At 44.8% G+C, this 26,072-nt stretch overlaps 1 protein-coding gene across 1 annotated transcript in view; it reads left to right on the forward strand.

Moving 5' to 3' along the window:
- Positions 1 to 25,843, forward strand: part of si:ch211-26b3.4 (connector enhancer of kinase suppressor of ras 2) — a 53,119-nt gene extending 27,276 nt beyond the window's left edge. Inside the window, exons 6-24 of the mRNA XM_034543445.1 lie at positions 1,447 to 1,566; positions 2,262 to 2,321; positions 2,949 to 3,017; positions 7,064 to 7,210; positions 11,282 to 11,409; positions 11,527 to 11,738; positions 13,701 to 13,787; positions 14,645 to 14,853; positions 17,668 to 17,705; positions 17,796 to 17,838; positions 18,916 to 18,964; positions 19,274 to 19,446; positions 20,633 to 20,706; positions 20,836 to 20,907; positions 22,469 to 22,539; positions 22,643 to 22,743; positions 23,513 to 24,110; positions 25,164 to 25,465; positions 25,589 to 25,843. Of these exons, the coding sequence (XP_034399336.1) occupies positions 1,447 to 1,566; positions 2,262 to 2,321; positions 2,949 to 3,017; positions 7,064 to 7,210; positions 11,282 to 11,409; positions 11,527 to 11,738; positions 13,701 to 13,787; positions 14,645 to 14,853; positions 17,668 to 17,705; positions 17,796 to 17,838; positions 18,916 to 18,964; positions 19,274 to 19,446; positions 20,633 to 20,706; positions 20,836 to 20,907; positions 22,469 to 22,539; positions 22,643 to 22,743; positions 23,513 to 24,110; positions 25,164 to 25,465; positions 25,589 to 25,798 (2,763 nt within the window). The 3' untranslated portion in view covers positions 25,799 to 25,843. The remainder of the gene's footprint in view (positions 1 to 1,446; positions 1,567 to 2,261; positions 2,322 to 2,948; positions 3,018 to 7,063; positions 7,211 to 11,281; positions 11,410 to 11,526; positions 11,739 to 13,700; positions 13,788 to 14,644; positions 14,854 to 17,667; positions 17,706 to 17,795; positions 17,839 to 18,915; positions 18,965 to 19,273; positions 19,447 to 20,632; positions 20,707 to 20,835; positions 20,908 to 22,468; positions 22,540 to 22,642; positions 22,744 to 23,512; positions 24,111 to 25,163; positions 25,466 to 25,588) is intronic.
- Positions 25,844 to 26,072: the final 229 nt, after the last annotated feature.

Genomic DNA, 26,072 nt, shown 5'->3' on the forward strand with positions numbered 1-26,072 from the left:
CCCTCTTGTCTCAGGGCCAGTGTTAATTCCAGACTATTAGTCCAGTGATCAAAGGGAGATACAAGCAGAGCCACAACATTGTCACTGGCCGTGGTTTCCAGCGGGGGACTTCGCATGCTATTTATAGTTCTATAGGCGGGATTTCAACACGCTTGGCTTCTGCAGCTCCCCTACTTGCTTCTCACTTCTTTATCTATTTCCCCTTTTGTTTAGTCTTTCAATTTATAGCTTTTTTGGTGTCAGCGGATGGCGTGAACAGTCCTACCCGTTGACTAGAACACAATATGACTGTCTGTGTAAACAGGAAACTAAACAGGCTTTGTCATGTTCAAATGACTGACCTAGAAAAGGATGGAAGTGTGTGTGTGTGTGTGTGTGTGTGTAAGTGTGTGAGAGTGAGCGAGACAGAGAGAGCATAAGCATCAAATAGCCAGCTCACTGAAGATCCTCCACCTTTTCTCTCACGCTGAATGAATCATAGGCTCTCAGCTATAAGTGTGTGTGTGTGTGTGTGTGTGTGTTTGTGTGTGTGTGTGTCCTAAAGATCTCCTCTGTTCACTTCATCAACCATAATCCGGTAATTGCTCATTAAGATTGAGATCAGAAGATTATTTTATGCAGGGTTCATCGCCGTCATGCTGCCTGTGTGAACGCAGACAACATATATTTGATGACATGTTACGTTCCGTACGTGTGTTTGTGTGTGTGTGTGTGTGTCTGTGTGCACATTTGTGTGTGCGCACCAAGTAGCGATGCGCTGAGGCAGGATCACCAGGGTAACAGTCTCTGTAAACCCACTGTAGTCAGTCAGCCATGGTTGGAAGGCAGAGATGTTACTGATGATGAATTAACGTGCGTGCATGACCAAGCAGACAAATACCCTGAAAAACAGTCCAGGTTTATTTGGAACAAAGGCAACGTGAAGCTGTGCTTTTTATTTGGTCAGCTGCAGATGTTAGGTAATATGCATTGGGAATTTAAGTGTAGTGGAAAAAACTGGAGCAAGGATAATCTAACCACCACCAGTGTATCGGATTTTGTTTAGTTGATGCAAATCCAAAAATAGCTCATTTAGGTACCCTAAAAAAAGACAGATAACAACAAATGAAATGTGTAATTTATATGTTAGAAAATGTCATGAGGGCTCCTCTGGGGTTGGCTGGTATCGGTGATGTGTTGTTCTGTCTGCGACGGTGTCTTGTGGGCATGCCTGTGGACAGATGGCGACAGGAAACAGTTTGTGTGATGGAAGTGGGGATGTGGAACAATCTGATGAAATGATTTCTTTTTCACCTCCTCCAGCTAGGTCACGGCATCCCTCGCGAACCAAAACCAACCTCAATAATTTTCTTTTTCTCTTTTGGCCACTCACTTTCTCTTTCCCTCTTTTTGTCTGTCTTTTTTCTCATCCCGTCCCGCCTTCCTCACCTCCGGTTCCATCTCCAGTGTAAGACCTTAGCGGGGATATGCGACCACATCATCTCGCTGTCGTCGGACTCTCTCGTCTCCCAGTCTGCCCACCTGGAGGTGGTCCACCTCACCAGCATCATGCCCAGTGAAGGGCTGGTAAGGACACGACTGAGCATGCACACATGTATCCACCAGAGCTGTTTTTAAAGGCGCATTAATCAGCGTCACTCATAAGTAAATTGGCATTCAGACTTCATTTATTGTTTTTCTCACAGCATTTGAACACTCTTCTTTCAAAGCTGTTGATAGTGTCTTCACACAACTGAATCAAACGTCTCTTGAATGCATGACAGGAATAATAGTTAAATATGCAATGCCTGCCTTTTAAACATATTATTATTCACTGTTGCAGGACTTCAGGTGGAAATTTTATGTTTTTTGCTTTTTAGGCAAGATCTAAATTGGGTAAAATAATTTTTTTTAAAGTACAGATGAAGACGAGTTATTGGAAAGACATGAGCAAATCTGTGGGAAAACAACAGCTTTCATACAGAGCTGAATGGTTTGAAGAATATGAATTGATCGTTATCAACTAAAAAAGCCTTTGAAGTCAACCGAATTGGAGATTTTGCACCGACCACCATCATCAAAACACAAAGTGAGAAAATATCTTTTGGAAGAAGAGGTAGAGCTCAAAGATTTAGAGGATCTCAAGCAAGTCAAATCTCACACCCAAAGTAAAGTATGAAGACAGAGACGCAGATATAGACGCAAGTTTACAGGTGTGAATCATATGTATCATGTATCATAATATATGTTTTATAACCCTCCCTCCCTGTGCTGTGTTCCAGGGGATGTATATCAAATCGACGTATGACGGGCTCCACGTCATCACCGGAACCACAGAGAACGTGAGTTTCTGTTTCACTGTGTGTAGGAAGCTCCACACCACACCAACTACAATTCATAGTCTCAAATTCCACAATGACAATGAATCAATGCCCTACAGCAACATATCCTGAATGTGTTCCAGGGGTGAAACGGATCACTAAACTGTGATCCAGCAGAGCTGTGACCTCAGATCCGTGTGCTAAAAATATAAATGTAAAATCATTAGAACATTTAAAGATTGTATTCTAGTTGATGAAAACAATCTTGTCATTAGTAGTTTTAATTATGTATTTTTAGCTGTTTAGTTCTAGTGTTCAGAAGTTAAACAGGTCATTGCTCCATTGCTAACATCTGTGCATGTCGCTGTGAAAATATATTGAAACAACTGGATTGATTTAGGCTTCTCGCCATAAGCTAAATTACATTTTAACACATTATGATAACGTTATAATTTACCTTTATCCATACGCAATTTTACTGAATGAAGAATACACACATCACAATGGAACCCAATGCAGCCTGCCTACGTTAGCCGTTAGCGCCGGCGCTACTAACATTCCTAGCTTTTCCTCCTGCCAATCAACTGTGGTCCGTTACACCACTATCGTTTTCCAATTGTTCTATTCTACCAATGTCTGCCTCTGCAGTCTCCAGCAGACCTGTGTAAGAAGATCCATGCAGGGGATGAGGTGATCCAAGTCAACCACCAGACAGTGGTGAGCTCACAAGCTTCCAAACACAACACTGTGGTCACAAAAGAGTCAGGAAACGTAGTTCCCATGTGTTTCCACTGCAAACCCATTTTGTTCTCCATCCTGTGCTCTGTTGAGGATATGTCAAGGAACATGATGTCTGCCACCACCACCACCACCACCATGGTGCTTCTTGTCCTGTGCAGCTATATAGGCTAATTAGACTTGCTGCGGGAGCAGATTATAGGACGATTGTTATCTTTGTTCCGTCCAGTGTGATTGTCAGCTCACTCCTTTCCGTAATTTGCTCCCATTGTCGCTAGAAAAACCCCAAAGGAGGCGTCTGGTTTGAAATGTGAACTCATGTTCCACTTTCCAGACTTGAATAAGTTGTATTTATGCCTTCAACTCATCACATCAGAGAGAAGCACGAAAATGGGCAGCCATTTTAAATGGAACGACGCCTTGTGAGAGCATGTGATTGAGCCTGTGCTGTCAGCTCTGGCACAAACGATTTGTTCCAGCGTTTATTTGAGATCTCCGAGGGGGGGAGAGGAGACTTGTGTGTCGACGTCTTTTATGTGCTTTTTCCCGTAAGTATTTCCTCGTACGTCTCAATAGGTGCTGCTTATTCGAAAGCGGCCATGCAGGCGCTGATTGACTCGTGATGGAGACGCGTGTTATCTCTCTCTCTCTCCTCGGGGTGACAGTGCAGATCGCACCATGACATGCTTTCAGCTCCAACCCCTCATTACTCCCTCAGCTAGACCCTCACCACTCTGATCCCTCACTCTGGGGGAGGAGCAAAGCAGAGGGGGGAGACAGGAGTGTGTGTGTGTGTGTGTGTGTGATGGGGGAAAGGGGAGAAAAGTAGTCAGGGGATGAGGCAGCACTGGGAGAGTGGGGCGAAAAAAAAGAGGAGGAAGTAAAGAGGGACTTTGGGGAGAAGATAGAGAGGATGGAAAGAACAGCGTCAAGATAGCAATTTTCTTTCAATAATAAATTGAGCTGCTGAGGCGGAAAGACGTACACATACAAACTCTCTGTCAACAGCGCGGCTGATAAGTCCATCAAGTGAGGCTCCACATTCAAGTGAATTTAATGTGAATTTTGAATGAACAAATTCCATTAAATTATGGAATCATTATGTAGGCCTATCCCACATATTTAGCAACAGCGCTGCCTCCATGTCTATGCATGAGCTTCTGTTTGAGACCCACTTCAAAACAGGACTTTTTAGCCCAGCTTCTCTTTTGAGGTAAAATGTGGAATTTGCTCAAATAACAAACTGATTGTTTGAAGAGGCAACATAATTATGTGGAGGTAAAAGCATCTGGGAAAATAATGACGACCCCAGGGATTTGAAAAACCTCTCCAGCAGCAGTTTATGCTCTATTATTATTTTTGGTAGGTTTCTCCCTGTTTCCCTTTCCGCTCTCTGCATATTTACATATCAGAACCTTTTCTAAACCGGCCTGGTTGGGAAAGGCCGTGTGTTTTGCTGTGAACATACACTGTTGTGTGCCGTCCATCGTTGTGGTGGATCTAATGAGGGTTGCATGACCGTGGTCCAGTTCCCCTCTCAGTTCAGAGAATTCAGAGCTGGAATGACCTCTCTGTCAGAGGCTTGGCGCTGTTTGAAATGGTACAAACACCCAGTATTTACAAGCAAAACAATGTGAGCACTTTGGCTTCTTCTGTTAAAGGAATAAGTTTGAGAAATACGCGCATCATCATTCAAGCCGAGAGATAGAAGAGAAGATCGATGCCACTCTCATATCCGTCCGTTTATTATTAAGCTACAGTCAGGTGACAGCTAGCTTAGTTTAGCAAAAAGACTGGAGTGGGGGTGACGACACAGCTATCCTAAACAAACAAGATATATGACATGTTAATTGGAGGGCTTTCGAGGTGCTGGTTGTCAGTAAAGTTGGTGTTAACCCATTAACAGATCTGATCACCCTGTTTCCCTCTGCCTCCAGTCTTTATGCTAAGCTAAGCAAAGCTAACAGTAAGCCTGGCTGTAGTTTCTACGTATTAAACAGATATGAGAGCGGTATTGAGCTTCTCATCTAACTCAGTGCTCAAAGTGATCAAATGGTGATCAAAGATCAAAGAATAGCTATACAATGTTTCAAATCTGCCCAGAGATCCAAAATCAGATTTTGGTACTTGAAGGTTTTTGATACGGCGGCACATTTCTTCCAGTTCGGTTTGATACCTATTTCTTTCACTAGGTAATTAATTACAGTGTGTCCCTAGTGAGTCCCAGTATGCCCTCTTTTGTTTTAGTCCAAACAGGACTAAACTTACTGTAGTAAATTACATGACGCTCGTCGTTGCTGGTGAACGAACTAGGTCGAAGAGAACAGGAAGCGGGGCCGCCAATGGCTGACGCCGGCTGGTCATCATTATGTCAGGAAAAAGGTCAGAGCTGTTCTGCGTGTGTGTGTGTGTGTGTGTGTAGGTGTGTGTGTGCGTGTGCGTGTGTGTGTGTGTGTGTGGTTGAGCGGGTGTGTGTAAGTGTGGTGGCCTTTGCGGACACATCCAGTAGCTGAGATGTAGCCAATCAATAGCCTGACGAGTGCTGCGAGCTCTGGAGACGGGCTGGCCTGAACCACAAGGAAACTCTGCAGTCAGCACTCCTTTCTTACTCTTTCACCATCCCTCTCTTTTCCTTCTAACTAAACCATACTGACCAGGCCCTCCTTTATCTGAACATGCAGATCAGTCGCACTGGAGAGTGTGGTCCATCATGGGAGTGTCTCGGTATATTGGTACTATAAATGGTTTGGTGAGGATTCAGCATAGAGGGTATAAAAGCAGCGTGTTTGAGGCATGCTGGTGAAATAGTTTAGATGCCTGTTGTGTCTGCTTGAGTAGCATTAGCTTAGATAACAGATACCTCACTGACAAGGCTGCACAGGCCTCTAAACCTGTCCGAAGGGTTTATTAATCTCCATATGCATCCAAATCTACATCAAAATGCACATAGTGATATTTATTTGTGTCCTGATCCTTCGATCCTGTGTATTTTCTTTCGTCATTTGTACTGGTAAAAGTGGCGGACAGATATGCTAATTACCTGATGGCAGCCATAATATTTGGACGTTACCTAAATCAACTCTGGGAATAATAGAGCTTTAAAAGAACAAACTATGGAAAATTGGGGCTCACATGACACGACATTACATCTCTTTAAATGGGCTATTGCCTGAATTATATTGTTTCATACCGAGTTCAGTTGGTCTGATATTGGGTTGACCCCACACATATCGATGAGGACCTTTTTTTCAAAATATTAGAAACACCTTGCATTGTAACACAATACAGTTCAGCAGCACCACAAACTGAAACCTCCAAAAAATAAACTAATCTAACTAATCTAAACATCATAACCTTAATTCAGGTCAAATCTATTGCAGAGCTATTGCTTTAGGCTGCATTAATGCTAGCTCGAATTGCCCAATAAACTGGCAACTAAACGTTTGTCAGATAGGGAACACCAAAAAGATTTCCCCGACCAGTTATAGAGAAATAGCATCGCATTAGGGCATTTTATGGTCTCATTCGAGTATTTTATGCACCACATTTGGTGATGATGAGCTTATAAGGAAAAAAAGCATGCTATAAGTGGTCACATGGTTGGTGCTATCTTCATTACACTACACACTTTTGTATACCTCAAGTCACATGTGACATACAGGCCTGAAAGCATAGGTTCACTGTATTTCGGTTGTTGTAAATAGTGTGGGGGGTTGCACCACAGGTTTGGGTGTCAAGACACTGATTGTGGAGGCTGGGGAGCCCTTTTGGATCTGTCACGCCCTCGTTTCATGGTTTAATGCACTTATTGTAAGTCGCTTTGGATAAAAGCGTCCAGCTAAATGACATGTAATGTAATTGTTTCCTATCGATAAAAATGATTAAATAATGAACTGTGTGGTATTTTAGTGGCGGTTTGCAGCAACATTTTGGAAAGACTAATATCAGTGCATTCTGTGCAACGCAAATGTGCGTGTAGCTGTTTGCTGTAGTTGTTTCGGTAGCCCGGTGTGTGTGCTCCTCAGGTGGGCTGGCAGCTGAAGAACCTGGTCAACGCCTTGAGGGAGGACCCATGCGGAGTCATCCTCACGCTGAAGAAAAGGCCCCAGAACACTCTGAGCTCCACGCCGGCTCTGCTCAGGAACGTGCGCTGGAAACCACTGGGCTTGCAGGTAAACACCAGCAAACATTTACAACGCCTCACCTGCGGAAGTCCTGTACATGTTTATCTGCACACTTTGTGTGTGTGTGTGTGTGTGAGTGTGGGGGAGTGTATGAGTGAATGATTTAAATGGTATAATATGGCCTGAACTCTCTGTGCGGGGCAATACAAGGTCATCAAATGGTCCTTGCATGGGCGTAGGGGGTTGCAGCGAGGGCTTGTCTGAGTGCTTGTGGAGCATCCCGTCTGTGGGTATGAGAAAGCAGTGGAAGAAGACGATCTACATGTGAGTGCATGTTCATACCAGAGACTTGCACATTCAGGGAGTATTTTGTGCTTTCTGTAATGGCCTCGAAACCATTAAAAGCCCGTAATAACCGTGAACCCTGCTGCAACTTCATCACTGTGTCTGTCTTTAACAAGGTTGCTGCCTTGTTAGATCATCGTTCTTAAGACGTTACCACAGGCTTATTGTTTGCTGCGTGTATACACCAGCAGAGGATTGGGGGAATTCTACCCTGATGGGCTGCCCGAGACACAAACGCGCCGTGAGCACCCAGATCTGAGCGCACAGATATCTGTGGGAGATGAGAAGAAAGGATTGTTTCAGATTTGTTCTCTCCCAGAAAGACTGGAGCTCTTAATTATTCATAAGCAACTACAGGCAGCTCCACTGGCTCTGAAACAAGAGCCGCTACTCAGCAAATACTGGCGATAATGCACCGAATCCAAAATATCCTGCTTAACAGCCTGTGTGTGTGTGTGTGTGTGTGTGTGTGTGTGTGTGTGTGTGTGTGTGTGTGTGTGTGCGTGTGTGTGTGTGTGTGTGTGTGTGTGTGTGTGTGTGCGTGTGCAGACACATTTCCAAGCATGGCCGCATATGCGCGCTTGTCCATCTGTGTGTGTCAAAGCTAGGTGTGTTTCTGTGCACGTTTGCAAGCACAGAGAGGTTTTCCGTTATCCGTGGAGTTGATCCTTTGCAAAGGATCTGGGTCACTGCACTCTACTCTGTAAGCTCCAGCTTTTGGATGCATACTGTACCTACAAAAACTCTCCAAAACAAACACACATGCGCACCCAAGTTTTTTTTTGAAAAGATGAATTGTGCGGCTGCGAAGTTTAGCCGAATGTGGCAAACGTTCAACCGGATTATAACTGAATCCACAAAGGAAACAATGTATCTCTGTAAATTATCATGTGATTCCAACCCCAAATCTCTCCATGGCAACCTCCTTTATTCAACTCAATCTCTCTCTTTCTGCGTGCTTGTGTCTAGGGTAGGATGGAGTAGAAGCAATTTAATGATTCCTTGTAATGATGCTGGCAATGATTTTTGCAAATAAGTTGAGGATTACTGCTGCCTGCTGCGCTGCTACAGAACGTGCACGTAGGGAGTAATTTCATGCATGACTGAAGTCCACATCAGCGGTCGCATGTGTGCCACACATTGTCCATGACCCCGCTTTCATGAATCTGTTATACGTTTGGATACATAAATAATTGCTGCTTGAAAATGCCTGCTATTTTGGGCAACATGTATTGTTATGTATTATTAATGGCCTATAGTACATTCTTTTGGCTTACTTTTGTGACGGCTCGTGCGACTTCAAAACCTCCGCCGTCTTTTCAGAGAGGAATGCTTAAATTAAAAATATTTACCCCATGATCTTCATCAGCAGATGGTGTTTGAGGACTTTAAGCCAACATATCAAGTTCTTAAATGGCTGAAAAACAGATTTTTTAGCACCCACAGTTCCATGAAAAGTAAATAAATATGATAAATGTAAAAGCTACTTACCTCAGCATAAAGACTGGAAACGGGGGAAACAGCTAGCATGGAGTCTGGTTGCCTGGCAACTACACTTCAGTTGTTGGATGGGTTGAACAAACGAGAGATATTATGGGCGAATTAGTGAGCTTCGGGGGTGACAACCGTGAGTGTAGTTCTTCTCACCTGGTGCAATAAGTCAATAGGCATCACATGACATTTCTTTGCCCATGCTTGACTTCTGGACCTTGAGGCTAAGTAGTTGGTTGAACATCGGATTAGAAGTCATTTGTTGATAGCTATTCTCAATTGAAGTGTGTGACATTGCTATGAGACCCTAAATCGTCTGGGCCAATATTAACTTGTGTTTGTACTGTATATTCATTTCTGCCAAGGAGGTTATGTTTTAGGTTCGGTTCGTTTGTTTGTCAGCAGAAGTATGGAAAAATTACCGGCACTTTTTTCATGAAACACGGTGAAAGTTGTGTAGGATGGGCCGCGGAAGAATCCATTACCGAGTGGAACCGAATCACACAATTTATTTTCTTTACTATCAATAACCCTTCTAGTTATTCTAATAGCTCGTTTTGAGCTTATCAGTATCAGACTACACGTTGCTCGATGAATACAACAAATGGCTAATGTGGTTTATTCTTCGTCTGTAAAATATCCCACTTTGTACATATGTCAGTTACAATTCTTTAATGAGCAAATCTAAGGTACAACATATTTATTTAAGTTTGGGAAAAAAAGAAGGGGCAGATACACAATTGCATGATTTGTTTAACTAAAACACGCTGATATTGTTGTCGGGCTTCGTTAGATTCTGTTTATTACCGAGCCCCTTCAATAGTCAAAATATTATTTGGTGTGTGTGTGCATGTAAAGGTGGTGGGATGGAGAATATTAGTCTGAAAAGGATTTTAGTAGCACATTTGTAGGCAGTTCTGAGTGGATGCAACAGGGGTCAGATGGTTTGAATGCTGTTTTAACAGACCGGAGTTGTGCCTGGTGTGGAGGTCCTCTCTCTACTTCTTCCCCCACCCACCGTTTTCCATGCAGGCAGCACTGGGCTGTAATCACTAAATTACTGTTTTCACTCGCAGCTCAAGTCACCACACTGCACAGCTCCCCCGCCTCTCTCTCTCTCTCTCTCTCTCTCTCTCTCTTCTCCTGCACTCTCCCTGTCTCTCTCCCTTTGTCCTATTTCCTTTGCTCTCTCCACCCTCTTCCCACCCTGTCTTCATTATTTATTGTGAAGCCGTCTTACTGTAAGCTGCCTTCATAGGAGCAAGACTGCGAAAGAGAAAGAGATGAAGGAAGGACAGGGCCTGGGGATGGAGGTAGTGAGGGAGGGCGGGGGGGAATGGAAAGTTTGGAATATGAAATGAATTCACCTAATGCACTGCTGATGAATTGATGAAACACTGGGCTTCCTTAATGAGAACGCTGCCCGCCTCGCCTCCGCTCGGGCTCTCTTGTCTGTTTATTTATTCTGTCCACACTCACGTCTCCTCTCCAAAATGGAGTGTCCCCTTCCGACATGCAGTGAAAGACCACATCTTTCAAAACCTGGACACACCGTCCCCTGGGAACAATTGTCTGCTCAAGCTTGTATTTGTCACCCCAGCTGTTCCGGCTGAGGACAAATATAATTCACTTGAAATTTGGACAGTTTCCATCACATCCGTAGCGAGGCACCGTGTCCTCACGGAGTACCTGATGACGAGAAGTGTCCTTGAATCAAGCTGAGGTAGGAGGCCACGCTAGATTTCCTTCCCCGTGCTTCCCTCTCCATCTCTCGTAGCACGGGAGAGGGAGATGAGGAGAGAGGGCGAGCGAGGAGAGGAGGGGTTGTCATGGGAACAGACACGGAGAGCCCTGTGTGAGTGAAGATGCTTGAGACAAAATGACAGAATAGTGAAGCAATTGAACGTCGGAGAGGCTGCACACTCTGACTGATATATAAAGAAGAAGAAGAAGAAGAAGAAGAAGAAGAAGAAGAAGAAGAAGAAGAAGAAAAAGACAACACACACAACATGGTAGCTGTGTGTGTTAGTAACTCTCTTGTTTGGTATTCGGGATAAAAAAAAAAAAACTGTGGCGCGAGGAGGATCACAACGAATAAAAGGTCCCCCTCCCGAGAAGATCTAACACTGCAGGTTGTTGCTCCCAGATCCCCGTCGCCATTCCTCCATATAGCTCCATGAAAAGGTGCGAGTCATTCTCTCCTTCTTCTTCTACCCCCCCCCCCCCCCCCCCCCCCCCCCCCCCCCCCCCCCCTCCCACACACACTACTCCCCTCTTCTTCAGCCGGTGCCCACCAGCCCCACCAGCACCTCCCCGACGCCCGGCGGCACTTTGGGCATGTCCAAAATGGACGCTCCCAGCATGCAGGACGTTTATATCCTCTCCCCTGTCTCTGGACTCTACAGCACCAGGTCAGCCTCTTGCACACGCAGATGTCACTTACACTTATTATAATAATAATTATTATTATTATGATAGGATGACACCGATGATGGTGCTGATGATAATGACAACTTTGCGTTGTCCAGGGAGGAGCTGGGTCTGATGTCCTGCGACGACATCAGCCGCTACAGCGTGAGCTCCCAGTCCGGCTCCAAAGGCTCCGAGGCCATCAGCTACTACTTGGATCAGGACAGCGGTCAGTATTTTTCCCTGCTGGAGGGAGACGGACCCCCGGGGCCTGACTACGACAGGGGGCGCAACACGGGGGTTCGCCGGCGGGACAAGACCCCCACCCATGGTAAGACGGAAAGTGCAATTCGACAGTGTGAATGCGGCAGTAATGGCTCCGGTCCCGCTGATTTGTTTCGCGGGACGGCATGCTCTCTCCCACCCAATGTTCTCACCCTTTTCTCAGAGGTCCTCCTCCTCCATCACTCACCTCATGGCTCTGCTTCTTTGTGTCTTCAACACGCGCACGAACTACCCAAAAAAACACTGATCACATGTCAAAGGGTCAGTCCAAAAACACAGTGTCCCGCTCCCTGTCTGCCCCACTACCTGTGTCACACTTGTCCAAGACAGCTTCCTAGACATCCTGCACCTTCTTGGGAGACTCTCAAGGGGCCTGTGACGTATCAGGGCGAGGGTCATGTGACAGGCAGAAGTAGGCTTGTGCAGTCAATGATGGATTTTTCCTACCCAATAATATCATTCAGCTGATTGTAGCTAACTTCCTATCAAGTCTAAGAATGTATAATAATTATCTCTAGAATCTCCTATTGTCCAGGTACTCAGCACTAGTGATGAGGGAAATGCTTAAGTTGAGACATCCATCCATCCATCCATTTTCAATACCGCTTAATCCTCATTAGGGTCGCGGGGGCGCTGGAGCCTATCCCAGCTGACATAGGCCAGTCCATCAAGGGCACATGTAGGGACATACAACCATTCACTCTCACATTCACACCTATGGGCAATTTAGAGATCAATTAACCTGCAGCATGTCTTTGGACTGTGGGAGGAAGCCGGAGAGCCCGGAGAGAACCCACGCTGCCACGGGGAGAACATGCAAACTCCACACAGAAGGACCGCTCCGACCGGGAATTGAACCCGCGGCCCTCTTGCTGTGAGGCGACAGTGCTAGCCACTACACCACCGTGCAGCCCATTATCTAAGTTGAGACACTACAGGTGAATTGGGGAAATATTTGAACTAATATATACCCCCAAGACACTTCCCCAGTTGATTACTGATATTTACATTATTTAATTGTTTAAATATGCAAATAGTGCATTTTGCATGTGCTAATTTTAGTACATTTCAAAATTCTTGTTTCATTTTGTTGACATATTAAAGAGGACATTTTGGATATTTCTTTGTAAAAATAAATCTAAATAAGATCAAATGCTCTATTAATCAGGCTATGAATGATACATGAACAAACCCTTTGTTAAAAACCTTCAGAATATAGATAGATACTGAATATAGATACTGGGGATTTCTGGCTCAGAGTCTGAGAAAAACCTGCTTTTTTAAGAACGGCCTTCAACGATTTTTTTTTTTGTAGAATTCCAAACATGGTAAAGACTCAGATGGTGAAGACGGTAAAAACAATATAACTAATAGGTATCGCCACGAAACTTCCCAAGTTGATTACTTCCATTAAGACGAGTATCTTTTGAAATAAAGGTTTTCTGACAGTTTGAATATGCAAATGAGGCATTATCTAGTGTGACCCTCGGTGCCAAGCTCGTTGGAGAACTACGGAGTGAAAGCGAATGGCCCAATCGAGAGCCAGCGTTTGGTTGGTTTGTTGCGTTGAGTTGAAGAGAGACCAAAAGAGAGTGAATATTAGACGTACATTCGCTGATCTGTCAGATGCGTGACACTGATGACTGACGAGCAAGGTTGAAACACCTCCTATATAGACAAGCTGTAAGATAATAGCTCACCTGTAGTCATCACCCAACAGTGAGCATGCTAACAGATTAGCTCACCGCTGCTAGTTCAGCTGTTCCTGCTGTGGGGGAATTTACTGTGAATAGAAAACGTACGTGATAGCAGGTCATAGCGGTCCCTTGAGAGTCTTCCCACTCACCTGCACACACTTTGTCTCACCTGTCCACCCCTCCAGCTGTCTCCCACGCTGTCTCTCGGTCACCGCCTTCCTCCCGCCCCCCCCCCCCCCCCCCCCCCCCCCCCCCCACACACACACTCCCTCCCCCTAGACGACTCTCTGATTGCTGATTGGTCGTTCCAGGTGACCTCAGGCCTGTTTCCATGCCTCCTGAATATAACTGGATGGCCGAGGCCAAGGAACCCAGCATGGGCAAGAGAGGGAGCCGAGGTACACACACACACACACTCACACACACACACAACCCAACACACACACACACACACACACACACACACACACAGCACAACACACACGTAACACAACAGGGTCGGACTGGTGCCACGCTATACTCCATACTCGGCTCAACACATTTCAGCTCATCCTCTGGTTATCCATGGTGGTGTGGTTGTGTGAGGATACATATCTGCCCGGTATGTATCTGACAGAGCGACACGTAAACATAAATGCAAGGAAATTGCATTTATACAGCTGCTCTGAAAATGAGGGTATTTCTATGTGACCAATTCTCACCAGCGTCACCATTTTGCGGCGAGACTTGATCTGTATTCGACCGAGGATCCTCACTCTACCGTCGGAAAGTCCATGAATAACATTAAAGCACAATAGCACTGTTTGGGGTCTGCCTCCCAGCTTCTCCTCCTCTAAGTCACTTGTTTTTGTTTCCCCACAGTTAAGTATATGGATAATAAACAAATTAAGTGAGAAGCTTTTTCCTCTCTGGAGCTAGAGCAGACTAAACGTTTCTGTGACTGACAAGCTTTAGCAGCAGTGCCCTCCAAATAAAGCATAATCATTTCAGACAGATTAACTGTATGTCCTTCGGTTGTGGATCCATATCAGGTGCTCCAGCTCTCAGGCACTTGTATCCCTGTCTGTGGGGGTTTATCTGTCAAGGTCTATTCCCCCACCCCCCCCCCCCCCCCCCCCCTCTGTTTCTACTCTGGGGTTTCTCCCTCGACTCTACAACCCTAACCCCCCTGTGGTTTTCCTCCCTCTGTCATCAGTCCAGCTGAGCCTGTCCATCGTCTAACTGCTCTATGCCTCTACCCCTCTCATCCCCACAGATTCAGACAACTCCCTGTTGCGTTACCTTAGCGACGACAAGATCCTGGTGATCGAGGAGGAGCCCGAGGGCCCGGGCAGGGAGAGCCGGCGGGATTCCACCAGACGCTCCCGGCGTAAGAGCCGCAATCCCAGCAGCCCTAGCTTTCCCATCAGCCCCTCCATGCTGTCCTCCACCCTGCGCCTAGACCAGCCACCCGACGCTTTGCCTGTATGTACACAGTTTTTTTACTGTTTTTTTTTTACCTTTCCAGTGTATGTTAGAGTGAAACGTGTCGCGGTGCTGAAACTAGACACATTTTTCTTTCCATTTGTGTCTGGTATTGTCTGGTTAGGTCGGGTAGACGTGTGAGTGGTGGTGGTGTGCTGTGTGGACGTTACATGCCATGTTAAAGGATACGGGCTATATTCTGTATTTCTCTGAATGTTAACAAATCCCATAAAAAGACAACAAACTAAACTGATCCTAGTGCGAGTGCTGTGATGTAGCTAAAACCTCATATGATGTGTTATTCCTTTGTGCCATAGAGCTCTATCGTTGTCCATTATTGTCCAAACACTATAAGACAGTCATTCCCAAAGACTTGGTCGGCACCCAAGGGTGGGTCGCACGGGATTTTATTTGGGTCGGCAGATAGATGAGCAGAATTTCTTCTATAGGGCCAGAAAGCACCTTTTTGTCAGCGCCAGCCTCTGTTTTCAAATGTTTGGGCCGCGTCTGTCTATCCTGAGCTCTATATATCGGAAAACCAAACTAAAACCCATTTAGGAGCAGATCTGCCGGGCCGACATTGAATGTTGTGCTTTTATTACCGCACGCCTCGTCTCTCACATTTATATCTGTACACCTTTGTAAGATCTGTAAGATTTAGGTTTTCAGTCAGAATAAAATATGGACTAATGTATTGTTTGTTTGTTTGTTTGTTTGAAAGAAGAATTCCACCACTTTATCCTCTAAAGGCAGCTGTAAAGTCAGACTTGTGTTGACTATATTATTCAACCTGCATGCGTGTTTCACCAGACCACGCACGGTTGGCAACAGTTAATAAGCAGAGAGCCAGCATGCACAATACCGGGACCGTAAAGCTGAAGCAGCCAAATGGAATTCAGCCACCATTCATTGTATTATCAACACCTCAGCTTTTGCTACCGTGACATGTTAAAATATCTGCTGTAAAAAAAAAAGGCCCATTAGTGGCACTATAATCACCTTCAAGGATTTAATCCTTACTCACTCATACAGCTTCCCTCATCTTGCAGTGTATGCCTGTGTCCTCTCAGAGGGACACTGCTTGTGGTTGCAGGATAGGTCACGGTGTTCTCAGATCCCCACACATTGTTGTTTGTGTGTGTGTGTGTGTGTGTGTGTGTGTGTGTGTGTGTGTGTGTGTGTGTCAGGTAGAGGAGACAAAGGAGAGTGAGGATGATCAGTGTCATTGCATGGCTGCCAGCTTCACGGATTATGAGAACGACAGTGTGACACTGACACACGCCCCTCTTTAACTTTTCTCTCATGCTCTCGCCAGTACACACGCACACACACACACACAGACATACACACACGCAAACACACAGGTAGACACGAACAAACAAACACACACTAGCACACAGGAGTTCATTTGTATGCAGGGTAGCCATCTCAGGACTCATCCTAACTCATCCTAATATCCCCATCTCCTGAGTCTAAATAGGAGTTTATATTTTGGACAAACACACACTTGCATGCGCACATGCACACAAACACGTACACCTATGAGTAGGTACATGACTCAGCATCAGCCAGACCAATTACAAGTGCGACTGACAGAGACTGTGCTTAAAACACGCCGCACGCAATAACACACACACACACACACACACACACACACACACACACACACAGGCAGCGCGCTAACAGTTTAGCTAACACTAGCCTTCTCTAACCCTCTCAGCTGCATGCTTCTCACGGTGGTGACTCATTTCTATTCTGTGGCACATGAAGTACACTATCCGGAGCTAACAGGCATACGCGAACCTTAATGACCTGCCTGTTTTCTTGCTCTCATTTTCTCTGTATGATTCTTTTTTCTTTTTTTAATACACACGATGCATTAACATTTTAACACATCTTACCGACGGACGAGACGCAGTGACGTTTCATGTATTTTCCGACACATTGCACACAATAATGTTACCCTGGAATCATCCACAGCAGCACAAGCACATATAATCACTTTTGTTTCATAATGGTAAATTAATGGATTATGAGAAGATGCCGAATGGCTATGACTGGGTGCTTGGGTCCCTGACCTTCTAAGGCCCATTTGTTTAAAAGTGTCTACACTTGAGGAAAAGAATAGCAAGTTAAAAATTGTAATAATACTCCAATATATGCCACTGTGAGGATTACAACTCTAGTTTCCTGGAGGAATCAAGCATGTAATCAGCCGGAAATGATCTATTGGTGATGGAATTGATCCAATGTGAAGCAGTCTGAGTCCTAAGGAGAAGCTGGCAACTTTTAATATTAAAAGAATTAAATAATAATATAATTACAAAATATGAAAAGCCAGTATTCGCTGATTACCTGTACTTACTTTGTCCTGTTTATTTTTAATAGATTTCACTTTCATGTTAGTCCTTTTAAATTGTTCAAGATCTTCATTCTATACAGTCTTGTGACATACTAAAAAAACGGTGCTGATTTTACTTGTTAGTATTGTATTGAAATGTACTTTTTAATTTTTTTTACAAAAAGCGACTTTGTACGTTGTTACAGCTGCAGTTAATGGGTTCATTTATACTGTATATCACTGTAAAGAGGATAACCTCAACAATTACATGGATGGGAAACGCTTTAAATGACAAATATGTCAACATCTTTTGAATTTGGCTCACCTCTTATAAAGTGCATGTCGATTCTCTAACTTTTCAATACGTACTGATAATTACCAAAAAATGTGCACAGAAGAAGTGTGTATGTATTGAGGTTTTGTTTTTAGAGAGTCTTTGATGATGAAGTCTTTTCTTTCCTCTGTCTTCTCAGCGAGGTGCAGACACACTGCGAGCAGACACAACAGACAGGTGAGTCTGTGTTTGTGGTTTGATCACATGCTTGAGATTGAAGGAAGGAGTAGTTTGTGGTTACATCCAATCCTGTCTGTCCTCCTGCAGGTACTCCGGCTCGGGAAGCTCAGGAGCCGCCTCCATGAGGAAGGTAGGAGAGCAGACAGTGCTGTGGATCTAACGCTTTGATGGTTTATTTACCTGGTTTTTAAATAATGCTGTCTTTCCAGGACATTTAGATTCTGACTCAGACTGCATTTTAATGATGCAACAGAGGCTTCAGTCACTTCAACAATAAGTAGACATTCACTAGTATGTGTGGAGTTTGAGTGGCTCCAAGTAAAAGCTAGACATCACATCTACGGCCAGACAAGAATGGGATACCTGAGATGAAATCCAATCGGGACTGTAATAATTAAATAAAAGCTAGCGGTCAGATGAGGTGAATTGGATTCCACATTTAAGTTACTGTAACACAGGAAACTGTCTTAGTCATTAGCCCGCGCCTCTCTTCCAAAGCCCTCTGAGTTGTAGCATACAATGAGTCAGCTCCGCTATAAACATATTTCCTCTGCTTTGCCACCTAGATAAATGCTATCAGCTATGTTAATGTGATACCTATGACTACTTATCCTGCTCACATTAGCTTCTCGCTCGAGATAGTGTGAAGTGAGACCCTGTAACTTTAAAAGCACAATAACAATGCTCTTCAATAAAGCAATAAAAGGCACTTACAGACACTAGCGTACTGTGGCTAATGCTAGCTAACTAGATGGTTATTGCTGTATAATTACTGACATTACTGAGTTAGGCTACTGACTATTTTGTTACCACAGTGGGTCCATTGCATGACCAATGCCTTTTAATATGGTAGCCTGTGAGGAACACGTTCTAAACTAAGTATTGAACCTTTTTGTTGCATGTTTTCAGAGGACTAAAATTAGCTAGCAGTTAAAGGTGACATAGTTCAGGACATCCTGACCTCACTGTAGGTTGTTTCGTGTCCGTGGCATATACAGCTCATATGTCTCCATCACAGGTTGGGGGTCACGTCCCGGTTGTTTTGTTGTACTGTGATCCCTCTGAGCGTGTACTCCTCTCTTCTGTGTGCTGGATAAAATAAAAAATAAGCTCTACATGGAAAGTAAACTCCCTGTGACCTCTCTACGTGCATCAACACCTACCTTCTTTTATTTTATTTTTCATGTTTTTTCTCTTTCCCCTCTAGTCTTTCCATTACACCTCTCTAAGAACGAAAACCAAAAGGAGAAGTAAAGGTACACACACTGGTGCATTTTCTCTTTCTGTTATGTGATCGGTACAGTTCTGCCACTGTAGATGTGTGTTAGCATAGGTAGCTCCAGAAAGAGGGAACCTTTTATCCCAAAAATGTATCAATATAAATGATTGAACTCTCAAACTAAGCCTGACAGACTTAAGTTTACATTGTTTTAAAAATTTTTTTAAATAAATAAAAACCTAAGCTAAGCCACTGCAGACTTAAAAAGAATCCAGCCACTCAGTTTTTAAATACCAAATGCTATGAAAATCCCTTTCAGTATTAACATCCTGTCCTCTCTCTGCAGGTTCCCTCACTAGTGCCAGTCGAAGGAGAATTTCCTGTAAGGACCTGGGCCACGGTGACTGTGAGGGCTGGCTGTGGAAGAAGAAGGATGCTAAAGGCTACTTCACCCAGAAATGGAGGAAGTACTGGTTTATCCTCAAAGAGTCTTGCCTCTACTGGTACACCAACCAAAATGTAAGGAATCACATGCAACTGTCATTATGTCCTGAATTTAATTTTTAGAGGTTTATTTATTTATTGAAAAATGAATACATAGCATTCACACAAGGGAATTAAAGGTTAAAATCAGCTGCACAATATCTTCTGTGACTCTGAAGGTAGCTTTCTTAAGTCTGAGAAAATAACCTGGGTGATGTAATCAGGGTTATCTCGAGTTAGGTTCGAGACTTTAAATATTTTACACCATGTCTGCTTATAAGATGCAGTTGAGTTGCATTGTGGGATTTGTGTGTTTACGTATACAGTCTAAACATTAGAACAGAATTATTACCATGCAACTGCAGATGGAAATTAGCTTGTAGCTAAATTTGGTACAAAACCTCCCTTCTCCTTTTGGAGATTCATTTATTTTTGGTCCCTGATATAAAAAAAGAATTACACTAAACTAAACACAAGTGTGTTTTTTATGTAATGTTTTCTGCATTAGCGCTTTCTGTGCTTTCGTACTTGTGCTGCAAGTAACTTGTCTTTTCATTGATGATTAATCTGACAGTTATTTAACTTTGTATCATACAAGATCAAAAAAGAAGAAAAATGTCCCGTTCAATTTCCCCCCAGCCCAAGCTGACTTCATCAAAGGTCGTGTTTTTTCAGGCCAATAAGCTAAAAGCCAAATCTATTCCATTTACTTCAATGTAAGACAAGGAAAGCAGCTAATTCTCACATTTGTGAAGCTGGAATCATCACATGAACCATCAATGTATTATCAATATAGTTGAAAATTAACTCCCTGTCTATCGACAATTAATTAATTGACGAATCATTGCAGCTCTAATCCAAGTTGATCTGGTGTTTGCATTCAGGGCATTTTGACCTCAGACGAACACTCACTGCAAGACTGTAGGTGTAGTTTAGTTGTTTGGATTAATTGATTATTAAAATGTTTGCAACACTATGAGGAAAAAAGCCTATAAATCAATTGTGCATTTGATAGTTTGTTACACAGCTCAGCTTTAAAGCAAATACAGTCATATCTCATCTATCAAGGGGGTGAAAAGACCCAATATAAACAGCATATGCTGTTTTCATATGCTTGACTAGACGACTACTATCCAGAATAAAATTGGTATGTCAGTGTGGATGACATTTTGTTCCGTGTGCTGATGATGTACCAAAACTCTCCATCTGTCTCTGCCTGCAGGATGAGAAGGCTGAGGGCTTCATCAGCCTCCCTGAGTTCAGAATAGACCGAGCCATAGAGTGCAGACGGAAATTGTGAGTGTCCCTCACATGTCGCCGAAATTACTAATCAAGCACATTTGCTCTCGCCCATATAACATGAGCGCACACACACCTACGTGGAAAAAAAACCTAATCAGTCTTCTTCTCCCCGACCGACTGCAGTGCCTTCAAAGCCTGTCATCCCAAAATCAAGAGCTTCTTCTTCGCCACAGATTGTCTTGAGGAAATGAACAGGTGAGTGTGTGTGTGTGTGTGTGTGTGTGTGTGTGTGTGTGTGTGCATGCATGCGTGTGTTTCTGTCTGTCTGTCTGTCTCTGAGTCCCTTGAGCACGTGCTTGCGTCTTAATGTGAACAATAGTCAGATGCTGGGGACATCACATGTCCTTTCATGAATATTTTAGCTGAGTAAACCAAGTTTACACAAGGCAGCAGCCCACACAACACACAGCCCATGAATAAGGCATGAACCTGGCCCTGTTGTTAAATGTAGAACTGTGTGTGTGTGTGTGTGTGTGTGTGTGTGTGTGTGTGTGTGTGTGTGTGTCACGTGACAGGAAGATTGTAGTTTGCAGGAGTGCTATCTGATGAGCTCTAATTATCCACACCTCTCCTCAATGACATGAGGAGATAATGGGGGATAGTAATTAACTATATTTGACTCCCATACTGTGCTGGGAGGTTCATGTGCGACAGCGCTGTTGCACACATTTGCATGTAAGTGCGAAAAGGTGGGTGTTGGTATCGGCACCAGAAGAAAATAGCTTTGGAAATGTTGAAAGGTTCTTGCAGTGAAAACGGACAACAAACACAAATAGCTTGTTTATAATAAAAAGCTACGATGATGATTGAAGTCAAGGAAAAGACTAAACTGATGTTCGTAACTGACACGAAAATAACTTGCTCTGAATCTTTCCTCATTCACAGCAAATCCCATAGAAAGACCTGCATTTGGCAATCTTCCAAAATGGCTCACAAAATATGGGTTATGTAGTGTTTTTAGCAAACTACACAAACAGGAGGAAATAGTGCATTTGTTTGGGACTATTTTCAACCGGGGATTAATATGCATGTGGCTTGATTATAAGTATCTCTGGCAACAGAGTTGTGTATGTGGGATCAACTCCAAATACACTACAGAGCGCATGTCCATCTTCATGAAGGAACATGTTACCCACAGTGGCTCACTGGTGTGATTTTAATAGTTTTTGGACAACAAAGGGGCTCAATGGCACAGAAGAATAAGCGACACCCGGCTTTGACTACAGAGACCACACTTGTTAATAGGATCAAGTTATAGTGTTTTCATGGGATTTTGACAAAATGAGAGAATCTTTGAAATCTTAAGTATGATGAGCTTCCGGTCCCTCGCGCGCAGACTGGGCCTCCGCTCTCAGTTGCGACCTTATCGTTAGGTGTCTGAGAGTCACAGGATGGTCTCGGGATCTGAAAGGGTGGGGAGGAGGACAGGAAGCCTGGCTGCGGAGAGGGAACGCCATCTGAGACTCATCGGACAGAGGATTTTCCCTTCTCTCTTTCTGCATCTATCTCTCTAATTATCTCCATTCTTTACTTTCCTCCTCATCAGAGAGAAGGACCCAGTTAGACCGATATCAGCTCATAAGAGACACCACTTAAATTATTTAAAGTGAAAGTCTTTCATGCATCACCAACGGTTTACCCAGTATAACCCATTCTTTTCTCTCCTCCTCTTTCCATCCATCCTCTGACGCCCTGCTCCTCCGTACTTCATGCATCTCACCTTCCTTTCCTTCTTTCCTTTTCTTGTGTCCTATAGGTGGATGAACCGACTGGGGCTAGCTGCTATTGGCTACACACCAGATGACAAGGTGCCTCGCCATGACGAAGGTGAGATGGATTCACTTTCTAGCTATGACCAACATTACCCTTTCGCCCATTAACTGCTAACATGTGTGTGTTTGTGTGTGTGTGTGTTTTATCTCATGATCAGACTACTGGAGTGAGAGCGATCAAGACGAGGTTGACGGCTCGATGACGCTCAAACAGGAGGGACTCTCAACCCTCTGTGATACTTATCACCGCACGCCATCAGTAAGCACACACACACACACACACACACACACACACACACTCAACATAATCTTTGCAGTGTTTTGAATCTGATGGAATATTTTATTCCTAAAAGCCCCACAGTTTTCTGAGCTGCATAGACTGGAGCTCTCAGCATTAATAAAACATCAGACTGTGAGAGTTTCTGTTTCTGTTCCCAGCCAAGACCATCACTTGTCTTTAATCTGCTGCCAGAACTGCTTCACAATCTGACCTCTAGGTGGCGACAAATGCCACTGCTCATTACGGATAATGTCACGCTGAAATAGACTTTTACTCAGACGCCATGTTCAGACATGTGCACAAAGGTCCAGTGGCATTGGTACCATGTTTGCCCGGCTGAGCCACACGGCAGTCACGTCAGTCATTCTGCCATCCCATTGCTTCTTTTGCACTCATCTTTTGTTCTATTTCTGCCCTCTTTGCCTGTCCTTCTTTCTTCTCTCCTTTCTTGCACACCTCCTCCCTATCCTTGTTTTGCGGGTCACATTTTCCTTGTATCCGTGTTCACCCATCTGTGAACTTCTGTGCGTCCCTCGTCACTCCTCTCCCTACTGACCGACCTGTCTACCTCACACACCCTTTGGGCCCTCAGTCTAACTTCCTCCACAGTTATGACCAGTTGCCCCGTTCAGTCAGCTCCATGAGCCTTATGCGCTCCACTCCGTCCCCACTCCCTCCATCAATGAGTGCCTCCACCTCCCCCATCCCTCCACAGATGGTCTCTTCCACCTCCCCTCTACCTTTCCAGGTCAATTCCTCAAGCCCCTTCCCGGAGCCCAAGCACGGCCGACACTTCTCCAGCGAGTCCACGCACTCCCACTCCTCGGCCGAGGACCAGCGTGGAGACGGCATGGGCATGGGCACGGGCACAGGCAGCACCAGCACCCACTCATCCGGCTGCCGCTCCTCCCATCGTGAGCGGCGCTCTTGGCAGGACCTCATCGAGACCCCTCTGACCAGCGCAGGGCTGCACTTCCTCCAGACGGCGCCGGGGGAGAGCGATTACGGAGGCCTAATGGGGAGCATGGTTGGAGAGATGGGGATGTACGGAGGGCTGGGCAGGCAGGGCATGTCCCCCGAGAGACGCAGGCAGGCCACGCTGCCCGTACGGAGACACCACGCCGCAGAGAGGGACAGGGAGCGGGACGGGCCCTTCCCTCTGGAGCGAGGGCCGCACACGCACAGCCACACACACCGACGCTCTCACAAGCAGCGCAGCCAGAGTCTGCCCAGGAACAGGGATCCCGTGCCCGGAAAGCTGATACACACCTCGGCTCACATGGAGGAGAGGAGCGAGGACGAGGAGGCAGAGGGGCAGGCTGCAGATATACTAGAGGGTGAGGACGGTAAGGAAATTACACAATCTGTTTGGCACGAGGAGAGAAGCAGTAGTGTGCACAAACGCCTTAAAACGCATCAAAAAGTCTCAAAAAGAGTGAAAAATATTGTGCTATACATTATGATTACTTTAATTAAAGACTTTGTCATCTCAGAACACTACTGTAACTAACTAAGTGCCTATATTATATAGTCATCTAAACAGGCTAAGGGGGAAGTGGACCCTACAGGATGTTGGGGGAGAGGAGACAGACAGCATAAAGTAGTTATAAATGTATTATGGCTAAAATGGTATCATTCAGGCTGGGTGGAGGAAGTATTCATATCCTTTTCTGAAGTAAAAGTAAGAATACCACATTACAAGTAAAAGTCCTGCATTGAAAATGTTCCTAAAGTGAAAGTGTGATTTGCAAAATGTTCCTAAAGTATCAACAGTAAAAGTCCTCATAATGCAGCAAATAGATTACATGTTGGATTATTACTACTGATGCATTAATATGTATTATTATAAAACATACTGAACATTCTTTTATCAGCTTGATACTTCATGACTTTAATTAATTTCATGAAGATTGCTTCCAAACATGATTTTGAACTGATAATATTTTTCAGAAGTCCACCTCTGATTTTGGTCTTGGAGGTCAGAATTACATTTGGGGTTACAAGATGATTATCATGTCTAAGAAATATTAAAAGACCAAATACTGCTGCACAATATTAAATATTTTTTGCTTTTTACATCTCCCTAATTTGTGCTAGGAAAACTGTAGCTTTACCTCTACAAGACTCAGAATACCAACCAACCTGTGGTCACCTTTGTTCCAACAGTATTTTTTATATCGGTGCACAAACAGAAACATTGGGAAACCATTAGGCCTCAAGCACACATACAATGTCAGAAAATAGTGAGCCCGAGCCCAAGTTGACATCTTTGTATTGCTTGTTTTTTTTTTTTACCAACTGTCCAAAATCCCGAAACAGTCAGTTAAGCACCATCGACCATCTCTACATTAAACCCACCACTGTACATCCAAGTGAAGCTCATTGTGTCACTCCAGCAGTGAACCTGACTCTGACCGGCCCGCTCCTGGGTGTCTCGGACCTGCGGGAGTTGAGAGTCGAGAGCAGAGAGAGGAGGGTGTCGGAGGGAAGGGAGCGGCGGGTGTCGGAGGGCCGCGAGCCGGAGCCATCGGACGGGCTGGAGCAGCTGTACCGGGCCCTGGAGCAAGCCAACGTGACGGCCCTAGGAGACCCAAAACCCTGTAGCAGGCAGGAGTTTCGACGCTGTTTCACGCAGAGAGTCAGGGACCCTCTGCTCAACGACAGGCTGCACCGGGTCCGGGCCCTGCGCAGCACCTTGAAGGTACGGACCCAAAACAGAGGATTCTGTCACGAACACAAGCGGGATTCAGGGATTTACAGAGGGATTAGTTTTGTGTGTGAGGATTCAATGTGCTGACTCCCCGGTGTCTCTCTGCTCCCCCAGGCCAAAGAGTCCGAGCTGGCGGTAATCTGCGCCCTCCTCAAAGACCCTGGCCTGTGCTCCGAGACCTTCAGAGAGTGGAAGCAGTGGCACGGCGAGGTCTACTCAGACATCTGCCAGCTCAGTCCTGGCACCAACGGCCAGGACGACCTCTCCCCGCTGGCCGCGCCGCTCATGACCCACACACACTCCTTCATCGAGACGCACGTGTGAGACGAAGGATAGCGGGAGCAAAGAGACTGAACGGACACACACACACACACACACACACACACACACTCACTCACACAAACACAGAGAGCTTTACATCAGCGGAGTCCTCACGACTCTGAGCACGCACTCACACACACAGAAACACACACACACACACACATATTGTAAGATGTGTAAATATCATAGAGGGAACAGTCTGAGACCTGCGTGTATGAACTTTTGATAATCCTGAGGGCCCCACAGGGTGCCTATTGCATGCCTGAACAGAAAGCAT

Source organism: Cyclopterus lumpus, chromosome 10 (genome assembly GCF_009769545.1).
Source record: "Cyclopterus lumpus isolate fCycLum1 chromosome 10, fCycLum1.pri, whole genome shotgun sequence".
In the NCBI taxonomy this organism is placed as follows: Eukaryota; Metazoa; Chordata; class Actinopteri; order Perciformes; family Cyclopteridae; genus Cyclopterus; species Cyclopterus lumpus.